The sequence below is a fragment of the Glycine max genome, chromosome 5 (genome assembly GCF_000004515.6).
Source record: "Glycine max cultivar Williams 82 chromosome 5, Glycine_max_v4.0, whole genome shotgun sequence".
Lineage (NCBI taxonomy): Eukaryota > Viridiplantae > Streptophyta > Magnoliopsida > Fabales > Fabaceae > Glycine > Glycine max.
Genome location: NC_038241.2, coordinates 2,500,901 through 2,520,270, shown reverse-complemented (window position 1 = coordinate 2,520,270; position 19,370 = coordinate 2,500,901). Strand labels below are relative to the sequence as shown.

The window sequence follows — 19,370 nt, the reverse complement described above, 5'->3', positions numbered from 1 at the left end:
AAAATAAAATTCTATCTTCTAACATTTTCTGCTGGTTGTGATCTTTCTTTTTTTTTTTTATACTTTCTTCTCCCACTTCACTCATGTTCAGTTTTTAGTTTTTAACTTAAACAATCAGTATAACCTAGAGTTGAAACAATAGGGTGTTAAAACAACTTTTCTGCATAGGGACCTTGAGCTCCTCCCTAGATTCAAATATGATCAGCATTCTGCAATGGTAGCGTCAAAAATAAATAAATAAAGGAGAAGAAAAAGGAACCTGGCAAGAGGTGATTGAGAAAGTCATGTTTACATCACCTTAAAGTGCAACAAGTCAAATGAATAATAACAAACAACCTAGTCTATGCTGGGGTTGTCTTATGGTACTAACACTCAGCGAAGCACGCCAGGGAGTTGGCTCGAGGGTTGTTTTTCAACAATATATTTATCTTTTATTTTCTCTCTGAACTTTTATAGTGCCTAGTGACGTGTAGTTGTGTGAATCATGTTAGCTCTTTTCTCCATATTTTCCTCATTTTTTCTTCCTTAGAATATGCTATAAATGTTAAGTTACAATTTTTAGATCCGCGAACTATGGATGTGTGTTTTTGCTGCGACATATGTACTTGTCCGTTTGTGTGTATTGGTGCATTTCAATCCAAGTGAATGCAAAATCAAATTTTTATATACGAACAGAGAAACAGACCTTCAAAGAGGGGAGAGAAACAGAATCAGGGAAGGTAGAGACCAAGAAAGAGGTCATGCAACATGTGATTGAATAATTAAATTGTTCATTTTGGTCGGTGCTAATTGGGATGACACATGACATGAAATACTTGCATGGCACTTAACTTGCTAAATCAGTAGTGTTAACTGTTAACTACATTGACCGGTGAAAGTTATATTTTAGATTAATTTGAGGGACTTTTTATTAGTTTCTCTAATTCCAGGACTAACTGGCCGTTTAGCATCAAAAAAATTCGTTTCCTTTTATAATGTCAGCACCACAACCAATAAGCACAAGCAAATATATTTAGTTATAAAAAAGGTAAATCAAAACTCAATTTCCATAAATTTATTAAAAATCTAAAAATGTCAGAGGGGCGTTGAAATGAGCTACATGCTAAACATACTTCCTTCCCATCTACATTCCTAATCTCATTGTTCCTGCTATCATTGATAGGACTTTTTTTCAAGTGGACTGAGGAGTTTTCCAATCCTTTGGCACAGGTCCAAAATCATATATAACTTCTCTGTGGCAAGACCATACAAGTTTTATAGCCTCCGGTGTTCCAATTCCTGCACCTCTAGCGTCGCCAGCGGGACCAAACCTGTAATAGAATTATTGTTTTCAACAAATCGAAACATCATTTCTTACTCATGTACAAGTAAAACAAACTCAAAAAAATATTGAGTTACCAATGATTCTGAGGAGCTCCGGTTGTCCTTGCTCTTAGACCAGCATAAGTAGTACCATTTACTGAATTGCCAACAACTTCCTGCAAATATGTGTTTAATCATAAATAATCCCATCAGATAAAGAACCTGACACAAATAAAGCACATTCATGATAAATATTTCAGAAGATATCAAACTCATCTATACGATAAGCATACAGGTAGCATGTTGGATATTAAAGAAATGTGAGTCAGCTCAATTTTTGAAGAGTTAGACTGTAGTTACTTACTACAAAGTTATGAAAATGGAGAATAAATTTTTCGATGTGCAGCATAAATATAGAGTCCAATCCCCTAAACAACACTAATTTTATTACATGAATGAAACACAATTACCAAAATAAAGTAATTAATGATTTTATAACCAAAATGGGCAACAAGAAAATGTATAGGAGTCATGATAAATCGAGAACTGAGTAGAAATTGACAATTTGAGTTATAAAAGTCTTGCCTGTAAAAACAAAGGATCATTTGAAACTACAGCAGCCGTTAAATGGTTATGCATTCTTTCCACAGCATCCAATACAACTGATAGTTGACTGTTTTTGTAGTCCGTGATAACCTGAAAACATAAATAGAAAATATTTATCTCACAAAAAGACCAGAGTAGATTATTATTTTTTAAAGCAGACATATGAAAACTTTATTTTCATGTTCTCAGTGTCTCTTTCTTTACCTGAAAGGGTCCAAATATTTCTTTTGTTACAAGATCAAAATTCTTATCCTTCATAATTTCCTCGAGAGGAACATAGACAGCTGTTGGTTTAATGGCACCATAAATAGGTGGAATTGAATGGTTCTCTAGAGGACTACCCCCAAAGAGCAGCTTTGATCCTGGTATCTCAAGCAATTTATTCTTGTGTTCTAGCATCATACCAGTCGTACACTGCAACATATGAGAAGAAAAATTAAGAATTTCAAATGAAACTTGTCATTGCATGAAAGAAAGAAGACAATTATTCTGCCAAATGCATATCAGCAAATGAAGAACTAGATAAATATTATGACATCCTGTTTGGATGAACGAAGAAATGGTTTATCAAAAAGCTATTGATTTTTTGGATATATATGTTCACTGCCCACCAATGATGTACAATCTCCATCAGCTAAGGCAAAAACTTTGAATTTGACTCATCATCCCAGCAGTATCATTAATCAAATAATATAACACAAATCAATTGACTGAGGACAAATCAGTTGCATATCCTCCCATCCCCCCTCCCCCAACCCCCTCATTTAATCATTACATAAAAGTATAGCTACCTTCTCCATATTGTAAATGTAATGTAAAAGGGATGATAATTGCAACTATTGCATTTTGCATATAAGTTATCACAATGAACACTGGAATCCAGTCATATAATTAAAGTTAAAAAATATTACAAAGCACTTTGAACTTTCATCACCTTAAAGAGAAGAATGCCACAAACTTTGGGTGCACCGCCAAAACAGTTCTAAAAGTTAAATCCTAGTTCAATTTACTAATAGGGGGATATGACTGGCATATAATACTGTGAGTCTCCATTTACTTTCTTTTTCTTATATTTCTTCCTTTTAAGAAAAAAAAAACACTTACTGTGAGGACTGGGCCGATTGTCAAGTCTTCTAGCTTTCTTCTCTCAGCAAGATCTTTCAACTTAGATAGCAAGGAAGTTTTAGACCAGTTCTAAACAAGGGAAATTCAAATCCTGAAGTTAGTAAAGATGCAATGCGTAAAGTGCATCTTACAAAATAAATAACAATTGCACATCTTCATCTTCACCCTAGTTCTTGAGGACATTTAAACATGAACAAGTTCTGAAAATAACCAATGTGACAGACCTCATGCATAAATAACAATGATTGTGCTGAGCATTTCTGACCACTGCATGCATATGCATCCTGATCACAGACCCACGCTATGTAATCTTCCTGATCCCGAAACCAAGAAACCATAGAAAAACTGTTATAGAACTGAAAATTGAGTCAGTGCCTTTATGATATCCACAAAAAAATGTTGTAAAAAACCTGATGGACATCAGGGCCCAGTATTTTCCAGTCAAATCCAGCATCTTCTAATTTAACGCGACCTTTCAAATCAACAGCCAATTTATCTGCCACTCTTGAACTACCAGTAAAGAGGGTCATTCGTGGATTTGCCTGTAAATATAATTTCAAGATCTAATGTCATTGACATACTATAAAAGGAACATGTAACCACATATCAATATTGATATATGATTAGCACAAAATAAAGGAGCTTAAAAGGCAATAGAATTCAACAAGACTCAAAAAAAGAGGTCAATATGAGTTAACATTGAGATCATCATGAAATAGAAGCATATAAGTAAATTGGCAATCTTTCAGGAATAACATTATTCTCTGCAAAATGAATGCCTTAGATGTGAAAACAAAGGTACCAAACAAAACAACCAACCTCCAGCAACAGCCTGTTCATTGTCTTCCCATCAGAATTTATGAAGTCTACATCTTCTGCAGGTAAGCCACAGGTATGAAGCAGGCGCAACATTTGTTCCATAACAATGCTCACCTACATTAATTTGAGTCAATAATTCAGAATTATAATTGCTGAAAGATTTGAATTTTAAAGGCAAATAAAATTAATGTTTCCAAAATCTGATAGATGAAAATCAAAATAAGGATGTGAAAGAGCAATAGATATATTTCTTTAACTGAATGAGAATACCAACCGAATCAAAGAATATTGCATGGCAGGAAAAATACATAATCCCCACACAAACGCTTACAGGGAGAAAAAGCATTGCGATTATTTTCATCCACAATTGATTGTGATCAATATTTCATGCAGCCTAGAATCTTGCCCTGTATAATGTTATAAAAGTATGCCAAAAACAGAGCCAAAAGAACTTGCCTTGCTGTCAACTTTAAGGACTGGCTTGTTGCCCATGTAAAGGGCACCCATCAATTGAAGGACAGGAATCTCCAAGGGAAAATTAAAAGGAGTAATAATGGCCACCTGCAGAATACACTTTCAGCTTTAAGATTACATCACGAGAAGGTCAATATTTTTGGCGTGTAAAAGAATCTAAAGATTTGCTTACTAAACAGGCAATCACGAAAAAAGTGCAACACATCTCTGCACATCATCACTAATCTAAATAAAACTAAATCCAAAATCAGAAAAATCCAATTCCATTTTTTATCTGTTTTCTTGAGTAGAAGTTACACTATAGAACAATTTTATTTTGAAGACAAAAAACTATTTTTGATCAAAGATAGCACTTATAAAAGACTTAGGCATTCTTATAGTACTGGAGCCCAGGGTTTTGACTTCCCTTCGTATGTAAAAAGTTGAAGCCTCAGGAAGTATTCCTTTATCTTTTCTTTTCTTTTTTGGGATAGAAGACAATTTTTATTTTACTTAATAACCAAAGGGAAATTAGCCACTCCTGCCAAGGTCATCAATTTACATTGGCTTGACATATAGAAGTAACTAGATTGGCATATTAAACAGTTCTACCACATTCCACCTTCTTATTACTAAACCAAAGCCACAGAATTATTACATATTACTGGGTTTTATTTTGGAAAAACTTGCTTTCCTTTTCCATTTCTTCCATCTCTTAGAGTACACTTAACTAATTACTTCCATAGACTAACGTGCTTGACCACAAGGTAATTGATAATTTGGGCACAATAAACAAGCACCATTGGTAAGAGAATGACAGACTCATTTTTTGCCTATAGAATAGAGTATACCAATTAAAAGACAGCAAAAATAAATGAAACAAAATCCTTACGGGACCATATGGCCAACGAAAACCATGACTTTGTTGTCCAAGATGATTTCCAGGGACACCAAAAGACCTTGCCAGGAAACGAACCTGTAAAGATTTTGTTAAATTGAAGCAAGAACAGAGAAGAAATCACTAAAGGAATTATATGAGCTTTGTAACATCCTAGGGAAATCACATAAGACAATGTTAGTTTTGTGGGTGTTGGTGTGCGCGCATGTACCAGGACTGAATTCCCCCACCAATGAAGAATCCAGGTATCAATGATAGAATTCAAAAGGAAATTTATCAATACATACCATTCAATGAGCAATTTAGATTCTTCCATCAATCCATTACAGAGAATGGCATATTTGTACTTGGGATTACATTTATTTAGCACTAACATATCTTATTTTGATATACCTGATCCCCGCAAAAATTCTCTAGAAACTTTTGTGTCACATAAACTTCCCCAAAAGCCTGCTGGTAACTCTTTGGAGAAACTCTTTGTATTAACTTTGTAAAGAAATCCGAAACCTGAGGGTCACAGTATAGATTATTTAATTTTTCCAATTAAAAAAGAAAAAGTTTATCTTGAATACAACAGGTAACAGCTATACATAATAAAGTAAAATTTAAAAAAATCTTTAGTTTGAAATACCTTAGGAAGTGATAGCATATGAGCTGCCTTAGTAGATATATCTCCATACATAAGATATCTGCAAAAGATTTATAATGAAAACCACATTATATTTCATAAAAGATGGCCACAATAAGAGCATAAGCATTGAAATCATGCTCTGAAACATAAAATACTTGCAACAAATGCTCAAGTCGGTTGCTTTCATAAAGTGAAAATGAAAGGTGTGTGACAGTAGACGGTTTATTTATTCTCATTCTTATCATATGCAGCTTTAGAATACCAGGGCCTCATGCATTTTAGTTACTCCTCATAGCAGAAATTTAAAACCAACCGGGATGAAGTTCATTCTATAATCCAACCTTTGTTTAGTCAGGAAAAATGGAAGCACGCCTAAAAAGGATTAGTACTTCCATTCACACTTTGCAAACCAACCATATCTCACGTTTCCATTTCAAAAGAAAAATAACTAAATTGTCGTGTCATATGCTATCCAAAAAAATAATGTATCATTTACAAAAGGTTTTAAAAAAAGGCCGAAACCTCTGGGAATATTCTAGATAATCCACCTATGCGTACATCCTCAGCAAAAACCCATTTGGGCAACAGTCTCCAATAATGGAGAATACAGGGCATAGAGGTTTATATTCAACCATGAGGTTCCAATAATTGTTTTCTTTTTTGACCTCTATGGAAATTCAACCAAAAGAAAGATATTTTTATATGTTTCTATTTCTATAAGAAAATGAAGAAGAGAGAGAAAGAACAATCTGCACTTACCTCTCTGGTGCCTTAAAAGGATTGTGTACACCATGTTTGGGACAGCTGGACAAGCTTTTTATAAAAGGCTGATAAGTCAAACACAAGAAAAAATTTAGTCAAGATCTCTGTCTCAAACTAAATGTTGAATTCCAACCAAGTACCAACTCATCTAAAGTCTTCAAATTGAAATTTAATTTCTTTTTTGTTTTCACAAAATGATGAACCCTGTGTCACACACACAGGTTGAAGCTTCAAACATGAACCTCCTATTCAAACAACAGGCGTGGTAAGTGGTGTCTAGTAAGATAATGCCTCAGGCAATTCATATCTCATCGTTTGAAGTTTGAAGGGTGAGGAAGTAATAAAAGAATACAACCTTGATAATATCAAGCTGAATTCTCACTAAGAAGCAGTTTTTTGTGAGTGCCACAAAAGGAACATATTTCAAAATAAAATATTAAGTTAACAGGACAAATAATTCATTACAGGGATGCACCTGAATGCCTGTTTCATCAACTTCAGCAACTTTAATAAATGAGTCACCATTTAAAGGATCTGCAATTGTGTTCCAATTTGAAGATCCTACCCATTTACCTTGCACTGAAAGTGAAGACAATACAGAGGGATAGTCATCGAAGTACAGCACGATAAGTTTGTTTAAAGATGAATTGTTGATAAATAGGTGTAGCACAAATTTACAATAACACTAAACTAAGTACAATTCAGATTTTGATGCATAGGAGTAAACAAAATTAAGGGAAATATGTTCAGGAATCCCTCCTTTTCCATCACATATCAATTTCTTTGATGAACATAATGTTTAACAATATGCTTTTGGATTTGATAAATACTTGAAAAGCAGGTTGGACAACTTATAGACAGAATCATGGAAAATAGAGATGAAAAAAGATTCAGGTACATCTTATGATGGTAACCCTTTTCAATCTTAAATCACCAAATTTATCCGATTATGAAATTCTTAAGAGTACTAATAATATCTGCAAAGAACAATAACATCAGAGGTTGCTTGCCATACCCAGGTTCAAAACTTCAGCAGGCCTAGAACCTGATATCTCTTCTGCTTCTACTGTGGCAAATGATAATGAATGAGCACACCTGCTATATATTGTAAACATGAATTTAGCGTTAATATTTTAGAATTATATACAATAAATATAACCGAATAAAAAAGAATCACCAGTTAAAGCTTATATAATACTTTTATCTTGTTTTTTTTAAAAGGGAATTGAATGAAACTACAAAATGGTTTTTCTAGCATTCCTGTGAGTTATTTAACTAAAAAAATAAAAATCAACACAATGCCCCAGCTGCTCTTGACTTGAGTTCTGAAAAATGATCCAACCCAATCAGTTTGGATAAATGCAATTAGACCAAAGTAGCAATTCAATAGGACCTCCCAAAACCAGTAAACTGCTGCCAAATTATGATACAAATAGATCAGTGAAGTGATCAACTATTAAAATTATTAAATTCCACTAATTAAAGGAGGATCAGCATTACGAAAATTGAATAAATTAAAATCCTCAGTGAATCAATTTTAGGAGACAAACAAAAACAAGAGATACCTAGAGAAAGCAAAAGAAGCAAAGGCATTGCGGTTGCGTGAAATTGAATCCTTAGTTACTCTGCTAACCAAAAACATGAACATGCCGTAGGATCAGTTTCTAAAACCCTACCTTCACACACTCACTTTCAGTTGAGTTCAAAATGAAGTGACACACTCTCCTCCAATTTATTCGTATAAATATTAAAAAAAAAAAAGTGTCACTTTCAAGTTTGATAGTTTGATTCTGAACGTAATCTTCTAGATTCTATAACCCACGTGTTGGACACGTACGAGTGAGTCAGTCGCACCATACTATTACCCGGTCTTAGTAACAAATGTCACATGGAGATAGCATGGGTTTCCGTAACAGATTTGGACTGCCTCAATTAGTGGAAGATTTTACTTTTTTTAAGTATTCCTACAAATCTTTCTATTATTTTAATAAAAAATACTGTATTAGTTAAAAATTTAAATGCATTTCCTGATTTAAATATGTATAAAATGTTATAAAAAATTAAAATTTATTCTAAAAAATAATTATTAACCAAGAAATAAAATTTTTTAAGATGCATCATATCAAAATACCAGCTTGTTCGATTCTTCTCCGAGTACAAAATTATCTCGTGTTAATGACAATCACACCTAATAAACCTCATAATGAATGAAATTAATCGTTAATCCAATAAATTATTAAAAATATTATATGATCTCCAATCCAGACAAAAAAAAAATATTAACACGTGACTATGACAAGGCTATTAATATAAGATGTTAGGGATATACTGTACTTTTTAATATTTTCTTTAGTATTCACTAAAAAAATTGAAAATTATAATTTTATGAATGAAATTTATTAAATAAGTAATTTTTAGTTAATAACAAGTGCAACTGCATAATCTATAAACTATAATCTATAATTTATAATTATTATAATGATAACTACCATTCTCAAAAAATGTGAACAACATATTTAATTATTTTGCTTTGTAAAAAGTAAGGCACGAAATGCGTCATTTGCCTGTAGTAAAGTATAAGTGCAATAGAGGATGTTTTTACTGTACGATATAATATTAGTCTAGTAGTAATCATAAAGAATAAAGGGAGAAGGAAGAGAAAAGAAATCGCACGTTCAAATCTATGCTAATATTTTTAATAAAATCAGCAAAATAACATTTGTCAATAAAAATAAAATAAAATCTTAGCATTCGTTTGATTCTAGTTTCTACAGAAGCATTGCTCGAGTCCCCAGAAACCACCCATTGCATCTCTGTTCAAATTCATCTCCACTTCTCTCTTTTTTTCCTTCAATCCCCTATGAATTCTCTATGTTTGGAGTGAAGATCCGGAGGTATTTTTGAATTGATGGATAGGTAATGGAAAAGATACTGAAATTAAACTACCAACGCAAAAAAGATTGTCGCAAATTAAAAGAAAAAAAATTGCTCCGGGATTTGAATTTGCATTATGCGACTGTTCTTCGTCAATGCAAGTAAAATGACTATCTTTAATTGTCCGAGATGCATGAAACAGAATAACCCCTTTTTTAAAAATTCGGGTACAAGCTTTCCTTTTTAGCGTCTCCTACATAAGCATAAAGACACAATAAAGAAAACCACTGGATCACCTGGTGATCCTAGTTCAGATGCTATAGTATGTCCTCATTGCAAACTTGGACAACAAAAATTGCATATTCTATAAGGTCTTATCCTCTTATTTATTCATTTATGTTATTCGCTTAACAGAATAAAACACATCATTTTTAATAGAATTATTTGTCCTACTTTTTTCATGCAACATATTTATATTTTAAAATACTTGGAGATATATAGGGGTTTTATTTTATTATTTCATCTAGACCCTAGGGCCCATAACATGTAAGGACCGACAAGCCTTACACTAGACAGCAACTTCAAATTGAGATTGTGCAAAAGGAGCACTAAGCCAATTCTTTAAATTATTTAGATATGAATAACGTATTCTACTCTGTTTGGCATCTATATAATTTTCTTCCTTTTATCATGTCAGCACCTCAACCAATGATGAGCATACCAACTATATTTTAGTAGTTAAAAAGCCTTATCAAAAATAATTTTTCATAAATTTATTATAAAATCTAAAAATGTCATGGAGGGGTTAGGGACTTATGGCATTCCTACATGCTAATATACTTCCTCCCCGATTACATTTCTAATCTCATTGTTCCCATCATAAATAGGACAACCCAACCCCCACAATCGACATTCCTAATCTCATTGGTCCTATCATAAATAGGACTTTTTTCAAGTAGAAGGAGGAACTTCCCAATTCTTTGGCACAGGCCCAAAATCATAGATTATTTCTCTGTGGCAAGACCATACAAGTTTTATAGCCTCTGGTGTTCCAATTCCTGCACCTCTAGCATCACCAGCGGGTCCAAACCTGCAATGAAATTATTATTTTCAACAAATTAAAGAATCATTTCTTAGTTATGTACAGGTAAAACAAGTTTAAAAAAATATCAATTTACCAGTGATTCTGTGGAGCTCCGGTTGTCCTTGCTCTTAAACCAGCATAAGCAGTACCATTTACTGATTGGCCAATGACTTCCTGCAAATAAGGTTTTAATCACAATGATCAAATCAGAAGATAGCACACTTATTATGTGCTCAGCAGACAAGTAGCATGTTGAATATAAGTGTCAGCCATCTCAATTTTGGAGTTGAACTCTAATTACCACAAAAAATCTTGCAGGCGATTGATATCATATCATATTATGTAGAATAAACTTTTAGACGTGCAGTATAAATAGAGTCCAATCCCCTAAATAGCCATAATTTTGTTTCATGCATGAAATATGAAACATAAGGAATTAATGATCTTTATGACCAAAATGGACAATGAGAAAAGTTGATAGGAGTCATATTAAATTGAGACTTGCTTAAAAATTGATAAATCGTTCATGTCATAAATTTAAGTTATAAAAGTCTTGCCTGTAAAAACAAAGGATCATTGGAAACTACAGCAGCTGTTAAATGGTTATGCATTCTTTCCAAAGCATCCAATACAACTGATAGTTGACTGCTTTTGTAATCCGTAACAATCTGCAAATATATATATATAGAAATTATTTATCTCACAACAGAGCAACCAGATATTATTCTTTTAGAAAATCCATCTGAAAACTTTATTTTCATGTTCCAAGTCTCGCTTTTCATACCTGAAATGGTCCAAATATTTCTCTTGTCACAAGCTCAAAATTCTTAGCCTTCATAATTTCCTCAAGAGGAACATAGACAGCTGTTGGTTTCATAGCACCATAAATAGGTGGAATTGAATGATCCTCTAAAGGTTGACCCCCAAATAGCAACTTTGATCCTGGTATCTCAAGCAACTTATTGATGTGTTCAAGCATTGAATCAGTCGTAACCTGCAACATATAAGATGAAAAATCATGAATTTCAAATAAACTAAGCTTGGCATTGCATAGAATAAAGCAAATGATTATTCCAGCAAAGATGCACCAGCAAATTAATTACTAATTAAATAATTAAACATAACATCCTGTCTGGATGCATCAAGAAACAGTTTACCAAATTATTCATTTTTAGATATATAAGGTTCAATGTCTACCAAATCAAATCGAAAGTATCGGCTAAGGCATAAACATTAAATTTAATCATCATCCCAACAGTATCATTAATTAAATATTATAAAATGAATAAACACAAATCAGTGTCCAAACTTCTTAGTCTGTCAATAATGTACTGAAGATTGCTCTAAATGGCTGAGGACAAATCAATTGCATAGCTGCATCGTTTGATATTTAAAGCCTTACCCTCCCTTCTTTAACCATCACACAAAAGCATGGATAACTTGTCCATATTGTAAATGTAATGAAAAGGGGATTTTGGAATATGGGGTGATAATTGAAATTTGAAACTATTACATTTTGCATATAACTTGCAACTTGCAAGAATGAATCCGTTCAATAATTAAATTTATAAAATATTACAAAGCTGGTTGAACTTTTGTTATCTTCAAGAGAAGATTTGCCACAAACTTCAAGCAGGCCACCAAAGCAATTTTAAATGTTAAATCCGACCAATTACTAAAAGGGGGAAACAACAGACATGTAATACTTACTGTGAGAACTGGGCCGACTGTCAAGTCTGCCAATTTTCTTCTGTCAGCAAGATCTTTCAACTTAGATAGCAAGGAAGTTTTAGACCAGTTCTGAACAAGGGAAATCCAAACCATGAAGTTAGTAAAGACACGATACATAAACTCGTAACATGCATATTAAAAATAAAAACCCAATGTACTTATGTACATCTTCCCCGTAGTTCTTGGGGACATTTAATCATGAACAAAGTTCTCATAATAACCAATGTAACAGACCTCATGCATAAATAACAATGACTGTGCCGAGCATTTCTGACCACTGCATGCATATGCATCCTGATCACAGACCCAGGCTATGTAATCTTCCTGAAACCAAGATACCATAGAGAAACTATTATAGAACTGAAAATTGAATTAGTGCCTTTATGGTATCCACAAAAGATTGTAAGAAACCTGAAGGACATCAGGGCCCAGTATTTTCCAGTCAAATCCAGCATCTTCCAATTTAACGCGGCCCTTCAAATCAACAGCCAACTTCTCTGCCACTCTTGAACTACCAGTAAAAAGCGTCATCCGTGGATTTGCCTGCAAATTCAATACTACTTCATAATCCAATATCATATTATAAAAGGAACATGTAATCATATACAAATATTGATATATGATTACCACAAAATAACGGAGTCAAAAGCCAATAAGATCCAACAAAATTACAAGAAAAGGTCAATATGAGTTAACATTGAGGTCAATGAGTTAACATTGAGGTCAGCAAGAAATAGAATCATAAAAGTAATTTGGCAATCTATCAGGAATAATATTATGCTCTGTAGAATCAATGCATTGGATGAAAAAAAGAAGGTACCAAACAACCAACCTCCAGTAACAGTTTGTTCATTGTCTTCCCGTCAGAATTTATGAAGTCTACATCTTCTAGAGGTAAACCACAGTTATGAAGCAGGCGCAACATTTGGTCCATAACAATGCTCACCTACAACAATTTGAGTCGATGGTTCAGCATTGTAACTGTAGAAAGATTTGAATTTAAAAACAAATAAAATTCACATGTCCAAAATCCAATAGATGAAGAGTAAAATAAGAAGAGCAATAGATATGAATCATACAATGGTTTCTTTAACTAGATGAAGGTATCAACCAAGTAAAAAAATATTGCTAAAATACCCCTCCCCTGCCCCCCCCCTCCCCCCAAAAGCACACTCATAAACACACGGGGAAAAACATCAGATAACAATATTTTTCACCACAACTGATTGTGATCAATATTTCATGCAGCCTAGAAGCTAGCCCTGTATCAATTTTGTATTCGATGTAATGTCATAAAGTATGCCAAAATCAGAGCCAAAAGAACTCACCTTGCTATCAACTTTAAGGACTGGCTTGTTGCCCATATAGAGTGCACCCATCAATTGAAGGACAGGAATCTCCAAGGGAAAATTAAAAGGAGTAATAATTGCCACCTACAGAACATACTTTCAGCTTTAAAATTACGACAGGAGGGGAAGGTGAATGTTTATGGTGTGTGAAAAAATCTATGCATTCACTTACTAAACCAGACACTCATGAAAAAACTGCAAAACATCTCCAGTTCTCCACATGGCATCACTAATCAAAAAACAAAATTCAATTCAAAATCAGAAAACATCTAATTCTTTGTGAACTCTTTTCATGAGTAGAAGTGACATCTGTAGGACATAAACCTTTCTGTAAATAACAAAAAACTTTTTTTTTATCAAAGATACCATTTACCTTACAAATGACTTGAGTTTTCTTGCAAGAAAGAATACCTAAGTCCAGGGTTTTGCCTTATTATCATATGTAACTAATTGAAACCTCAGGCAATATTCCTTTTTTCTTTTCTTTTCTTTTCTGTTTTGGGATAAAAGGTGATCTTTATTTTACTATAGAACCAAAGGGCAATGAGCCGCTCCAATCAAGGTCATCAATGTACATTGGCTTGATGTATAGAACTATAGATGCATCTGAATTAGCATAATTACCACAATCCACCTTCTTAATAATAAATCTCATAGTCACAATTATTACATACTACTAAGTTTTATTTTGGAAAACTTGCTTTTATTTTTCATTTCTTCCACCTCTTAGAGTACACTTAACCCATTACTTCCATAAACTTACTGGCTTGACCACAAGGTAATTGATAATTTAGGCACAAATAAACAAACACTGTTGGTGAGAGAATGCCATAGACTCATTTTTTTACCTTTAGAACATAGTATACCAATTAAAAACATAACAAAGCTAAACAAAACAAAATCCTTACAGGACCATATGGCCAACGAAAACCATGGCTTTGTTGTCCAAGATGATTTCCAGGTACACCAAAAGACCTTGCCAGGAAACGAACCTGTCAATATTTTGTTAAATACAACAAAGAAGAAATCACTAAAGGAATTATATGAGCTTTGTAACATCATAGGGAAACCATATATTATAAATAAATAATGTTAGTTTTGTGTGGGTGTTTCCATGTGTACATGTATCGGTGTTAAATTCTGCCACTAACAAAGAATCTAGGTATCAATGATAGAAACGAAATTGATCAATATCTACAAGTCAATGTGAAATTTTGATTCTTCTATCATTCCTTACAGCGAATGGCATATTTTTACTTGGAATTTCATTTATTTAGCACTAACATGTCTTATTTTGATATACCTGATCTCCACAAAAATTCTCTAGAAATTTTTGTGTCACATAGACTTCCCCAAAAGCCTGCTGGTAACTCTTTGGAGAAACTCTTTGTATTAACCTCGTAAAGAAATCTGAAACCTGAGGGTCATGCAGTATAAATTATTTAATGTTTCCAATTAAAGAAGAAAAAGTTGATCTTGAATACAACAGGTAACAATACATAATAAAGTAATAGTAAAAAACTAATAATAAAATTAAAAAATCTTTCCTTAGTTTGAAATACCTTAGGAAGTGATAACATGTGAGCTGCCTTAGCAGATATCTCTCCAAACATGAGATATCTGCAAAAGATTTATAGCAAAAAACAGATTAAATTTCATATAGATAGCCAAAATAAGAACATAAGAATTGATATCATGCTCTAAAGCATAAAATACTTGTAACTAAAATGCCTAAGTCAGCTGCTTTCTTCAAGAGAAAATAACCGCTGGGTGACATTAGGAAGTTTATTTACTCTAACTCTTATCATAGCCAGCTTTAGAATACCAGAGCCCCATATATTTTAGTTACTCCTCCTATCAGAACTTTGAAACCATCGAGGTTGGAAGTTTATGCTACAATCCAAACTTTGCTTTGTCAGGAACTATTGAAACACACCCGAAAAGGATAAGCACTTCCGTTCCATTCACACCTAGCAAACTAATCATCTGAAAATCACCTAATGTTCTGTTTCAAAAGAAAAATGAAAAACTAAACTGTCGTGTCATTTGCTATCCAGAAAACTGCTGTATTATTTACAAAAATAAGGCTGAAACCTCTAGGGTTAATCTAGATAATCCACCTATGCTTACATCCGCAGCAAAATCCCATTTGGGCAACAGTCTCCTATAATGGACAACATAAGGCATAAATGTTTATGTTGAGGATGAGGTTCCTATCATTTTTTTTTTCGTTCTTTGACGTTTATGACAAACATTAATCCAACAAAGAAAAAAGATTATTATATGCTTCTATTTCTATAAAGAAAATGAATAGATACAAAGGATAATCTGGTCATACCTCTCTGGTGCCTTAAAAGGATTGTGTACACCATGTTTGGGACAGCTGGACAAGCTTTCCACAAAGGGCTGATAAGTCAAACAAAAGGAAAAAATTAGTAAAGATCTCTGTCTCAAACCATCTGTTGAATTCCAATCAAGTACCAACTCATATATAGCCTTCGAATTGAAATTTATTTCTTTTCATTTTTTACAAAATGATGAGAACTCTGTCTCACAGGCAGAGGTTGAAGCTTCAAACTTGAATCTCCTATTCAAAAAATAGGTGCGGTGGGTGGTTACTAATAAGTAATAACATAATAACTCAGTTACTTTATATTTCATAGTATGAAGGGTGAGGAACTAATAAAAGAATACAGCCTTGAGCACATCATGCTGAATTGTCCCTAAGCAGCAGTTCTTTATGCGTGCAACAAAAGAAACATATTTCAAAATAAAATATTAAGCGAACAAGACAAATAATTCATTACAGGGATGCACCTGAATGCCTGTTTCATCAACTTCAGCAACTTTAATAAATGAATCTCCATTTAAAGGATCCACAACTGTATTCCAATTTGAAGATCCTGCCCATTTACCTTGCACTGAAAGTGAAGACAATACATTCAGAGTGATAGCCATCAAAGCAGAGCACAATAAGTTAAATTAAAAATGAATTTATCAATAATGTGGTTCAGAAATTTACAATATCAATCAGTACCATTCAGATTCTGATGTATAGAAGGAAACAAAATTGTGGGAAATATGTTCAGGAATCCTTTCTTTTTCATCAAATTTCAATTTCATTGATGAACATAATATTTAACGAACTGCTTTTGTATTTGATAAATACTTGAAAAGCAGGTTTCACCCCTAGCAGACAGAATCATGTAAAATAGAGATGGAAAAATATTTAAGTACATTTTATGATGGAAACCCTTCTCAATCTTCAATCACCAAATTTATCCAAAGTATTATGAAATTCATAAGAGTACTGATGCCCCTCTGCAAAGAACACAAACATCAAAGGTTTTGGGCCATACCCAGGTTCAAAACTTCAGCAGGCCTAGAGTCCGATATCTCTTCTGCTTGTACAGTTGCAAATGGTAATGAATGAGCAAACCTACATATCGTAAAAATGAATTCAGCACTCAAAACACGCAATAAACACATGTATCACAAATTATAGTAATGAAATCAAGTAATAATAAACTATTTTAGAAATATGTACAATAAATATGATCAAATAAAAAAGAATTACTAAAGCTAATACTTTTAATCTTTGAATTTATTTTATAAAAAAGGTGACTTGGAGGAAATTACGAAATGACTTTTCTTTTTTGGTATCAACCCTCCGGTTCATAAAAAAAAAAAAAAGGATCCTGATTAATCAGGAAGTAAACTCTGATGAAGAATTATTTCTGTGTCAAAGAAATTTAAAAATGACTTTTCTAGCATCCCCGTGAGTTATTTAAAAGAAGAAATAAAAAATAATACAGTGCTACAGCGGCTCGACTTAAATTCCGAAATATGATCTAACCCGGTCAATTTGCGTAAATGTAGTAAGACCAACAATAGCAAACCAATTGGGCCTTCAAAACGACAGCGAATTGTAGCCAATAAAGTATTATTATGATGCAAGTAAATCAGTGAAGATACATTCTAGTTTAGAGTTTTAGCCTTGCTAATTTCTAAACAGTACTCAGCTCAGGTAATCATTAGCTAAATTGCTTATTCCCAAGTCCTTAGTTACTAAAATCATTTTTTTTTATAGAACTAACATCTTAAAATGTTTCTGTAACAAAAAGTAGTCTCGGAAATATCGGTGTTTGTAAGCAGAACACGGAACTAATCATAAACATTCAAAATCATTTTTTCTATTGTTTGATGTAAGAAACCTAAATACATATAAAATATACTTTTTCTATTATATTTTTTTATTGGAGAACCCCAAGTTGATCGTCGAACGAATCAAAGTTCCAATGAGCATAATTTCAACTCAGATAACTGGCGGCTATTTCAACTAAATCACAGAACAAGCTGGGTATCGAATTGATTAACGATTAAAGTCTGGAACGACTGAAGTCTGAATTACAGGGTAGAAGATGGCTTTCCTATTTTTCCAATAAAAGAATACCTTTTAACTTTTCAATTTCTATTTTCTTCTAAATAAATATTTTTTTCAGTTGTATTTCTACTATTTGTTTGTTCATTTGTTGGGGGAGCATAATATAATATTAGGGGTATTCACACATCAGTTTAGATCAATTTTGATCAAATTTAATACCTAACTCAATCAAATTTGATTGGTTTGATTTCATTCGGTTTTCACATTTTTTTAACTCAATTCATTTATAAATGGTTCGATTCGGGCCAACGAATTATCCATTTAAATTTAATTTTTTTATTTTCTTATAACTATTATTTTATATCATGATTTATCCACATATCTAATATAATTAACATAATATTATCAAATGTCAAAAAGTAATAAAATTGATTCATTTATTATCATCAACATAGTATTCTAAAATAAACTAATATAAATTAAAATAAATTGTTCTTTAACGAGAGATTTATTATAATAGTATCACAATTATTTTCTACAAACTAATTTCTTAAAATAAGTTAGTTTTCCTGCAACTAGATTTACAACAACTAGATTTATTGAAATAAATGAATAAAATATGATTCATTAATGATATAAACATAACAACAAAAATAAATATAAAAAAGGAGAAATAAATAACAATATACCTGAAAATAATACCTTACGAGGTTTCAATACTGGTCCAAACACTCATAGTTCCAACACTTGTAGTCCTAATATTAGCTTAGTCGATTTTGAATTATCATCCAAAACGAGATTGTACGATTACTGAATTAAAAGTCATAATTGAAATTACGACTTTTATTTTTTTAACTGTAATCATAAAAAAAAATTGACTTCCATTATTTTTATTTTATTTTACGACTTTAAGACATTTTTTTTATAAATTTAAAGTTGTTTGTTGTTTAGAAATCGTAAATTCATTTACAAATTCTATTTTCTTTTTTCATATATATTTTTTAAAAAAAATTGTTAACAATTTTTAAATTTAACTATTTAATAAATAAATTCTTTTTATTTTTAAAATTTTATTTAATGTTTTATATGTTTTTTATATGGTTTTATTTAATATCTTTTATATTTTTGAATATTTTTCTTTTAATATATTTTCTATATTTTTTTAAATTATTTTATTTAAAAAAATTTATGTTATTTTATTTAATACATTTTTTATATTTATTTTTTCATATTATTTATATTTTTATATTATTTTATTTAATATATTTTCTTAAATCACAAAAGGATTCTTTGATTTTTATTATGTAAGGTGTAACATTTTTGGTTTGCAGCCATAATTGATTAACATGAAA

At 32.1% G+C, this 19,370-nt stretch overlaps 2 protein-coding genes across 4 annotated transcripts; both read right to left on the bottom strand.

Annotated features, from left to right (window-relative positions):
• Positions 1-1,028: 1,028 nt before the first annotated feature.
• Positions 1,029-8,318, bottom strand: ALDH12A2 (aldehyde dehydrogenase 12A2). 2 transcript variants are annotated; one of them, XM_006579479.4, is made up of 16 exons: positions 8,162-8,318; positions 7,612-7,694; positions 7,072-7,175; positions 6,594-6,661; positions 5,835-5,892; positions 5,597-5,710; positions 5,198-5,281; positions 4,309-4,413; positions 3,853-3,966; positions 3,444-3,575; positions 3,258-3,347; positions 3,013-3,102; positions 2,113-2,322; positions 1,888-1,998; positions 1,399-1,478; positions 1,029-1,310 (listed from the first exon to the last, which is right to left on the bottom strand). In XM_006579479.4, the coding sequence occupies exons 1-16, from the start codon at positions 8,242-8,244 to the stop codon at positions 1,172-1,174; spliced, it is 1,665 nt and encodes a 554-aa protein (XP_006579542.1). In that variant the 5' UTR covers positions 8,245-8,318; the 3' UTR covers positions 1,029-1,171. The 2 variants fall into 2 exon arrangements, with proteins under 2 accessions (XP_006579542.1, XP_003524922.1); XM_003524874.5 differs by having other exon boundaries at positions 7,612-7,691; positions 8,162-8,315.
• A 1,900-nt stretch (positions 8,319-10,218) lies between these two features.
• On the bottom strand, positions 10,219-17,461 carry ALDH12A1 (aldehyde dehydrogenase 12A1). Of its 2 annotated transcripts, none has more exons than XM_003525426.5 (15): positions 16,994-17,461; positions 16,452-16,555; positions 15,973-16,040; positions 15,197-15,254; positions 14,938-15,051; positions 14,543-14,626; positions 13,614-13,718; positions 13,118-13,231; positions 12,697-12,828; positions 12,520-12,609; positions 12,265-12,354; positions 11,339-11,548; positions 11,112-11,222; positions 10,649-10,728; positions 10,219-10,560 (listed from the first exon to the last, which is right to left on the bottom strand). In XM_003525426.5, the coding sequence occupies exons 1-15, from the start codon at positions 17,121-17,123 to the stop codon at positions 10,422-10,424; spliced, it is 1,629 nt and encodes a 542-aa protein (XP_003525474.1). In that variant the 5' UTR covers positions 17,124-17,461; the 3' UTR covers positions 10,219-10,421. The 2 variants fall into 2 exon arrangements, with proteins under 2 accessions (XP_003525474.1, XP_040871819.1); XM_041015885.1 differs by having other exon boundaries at positions 16,872-17,456.
• Positions 17,462-19,370: the final 1,909 nt, after the last annotated feature.

Coding starts and splice junctions, on each gene's coding strand:
- ALDH12A2 (XM_006579479.4), bottom strand. CDS start 8,244: ATGTTCATGTTTTTGGTTAGCAGAGTAACTAAGGATTCAATTTCACGC. Junction 3,967..4,308: donor TCCTTAAAGTTGACAGCAAG/GCAAGTTCTTTT, acceptor AAATTAATGTAG/GTGAGCATTGTTATGGAACA. Junction 3,348..3,443: donor TGGGCCCTGATGTCCATCAG/GTTTTTTACAAC, acceptor TTTCGGGATCAG/GAAGATTACATAGCGTGGGT.
- ALDH12A1 (XM_003525426.5), bottom strand. CDS start 17,123: ATGTGTTTATTGCGTGTTTTGAGTGCTGAATTCATTTTTACGATATGT. Junction 16,556..16,993: donor TGCTGAAGTTTTGAACCTGG/GTATGGCCCAAA, acceptor CTTCACTTTCAG/TGCAAGGTAAATGGGCAGGA. Junction 13,232..13,613: donor TCCTTAAAGTTGATAGCAAG/GTGAGTTCTTTT, acceptor AAATTGTTGTAG/GTGAGCATTGTTATGGACCA.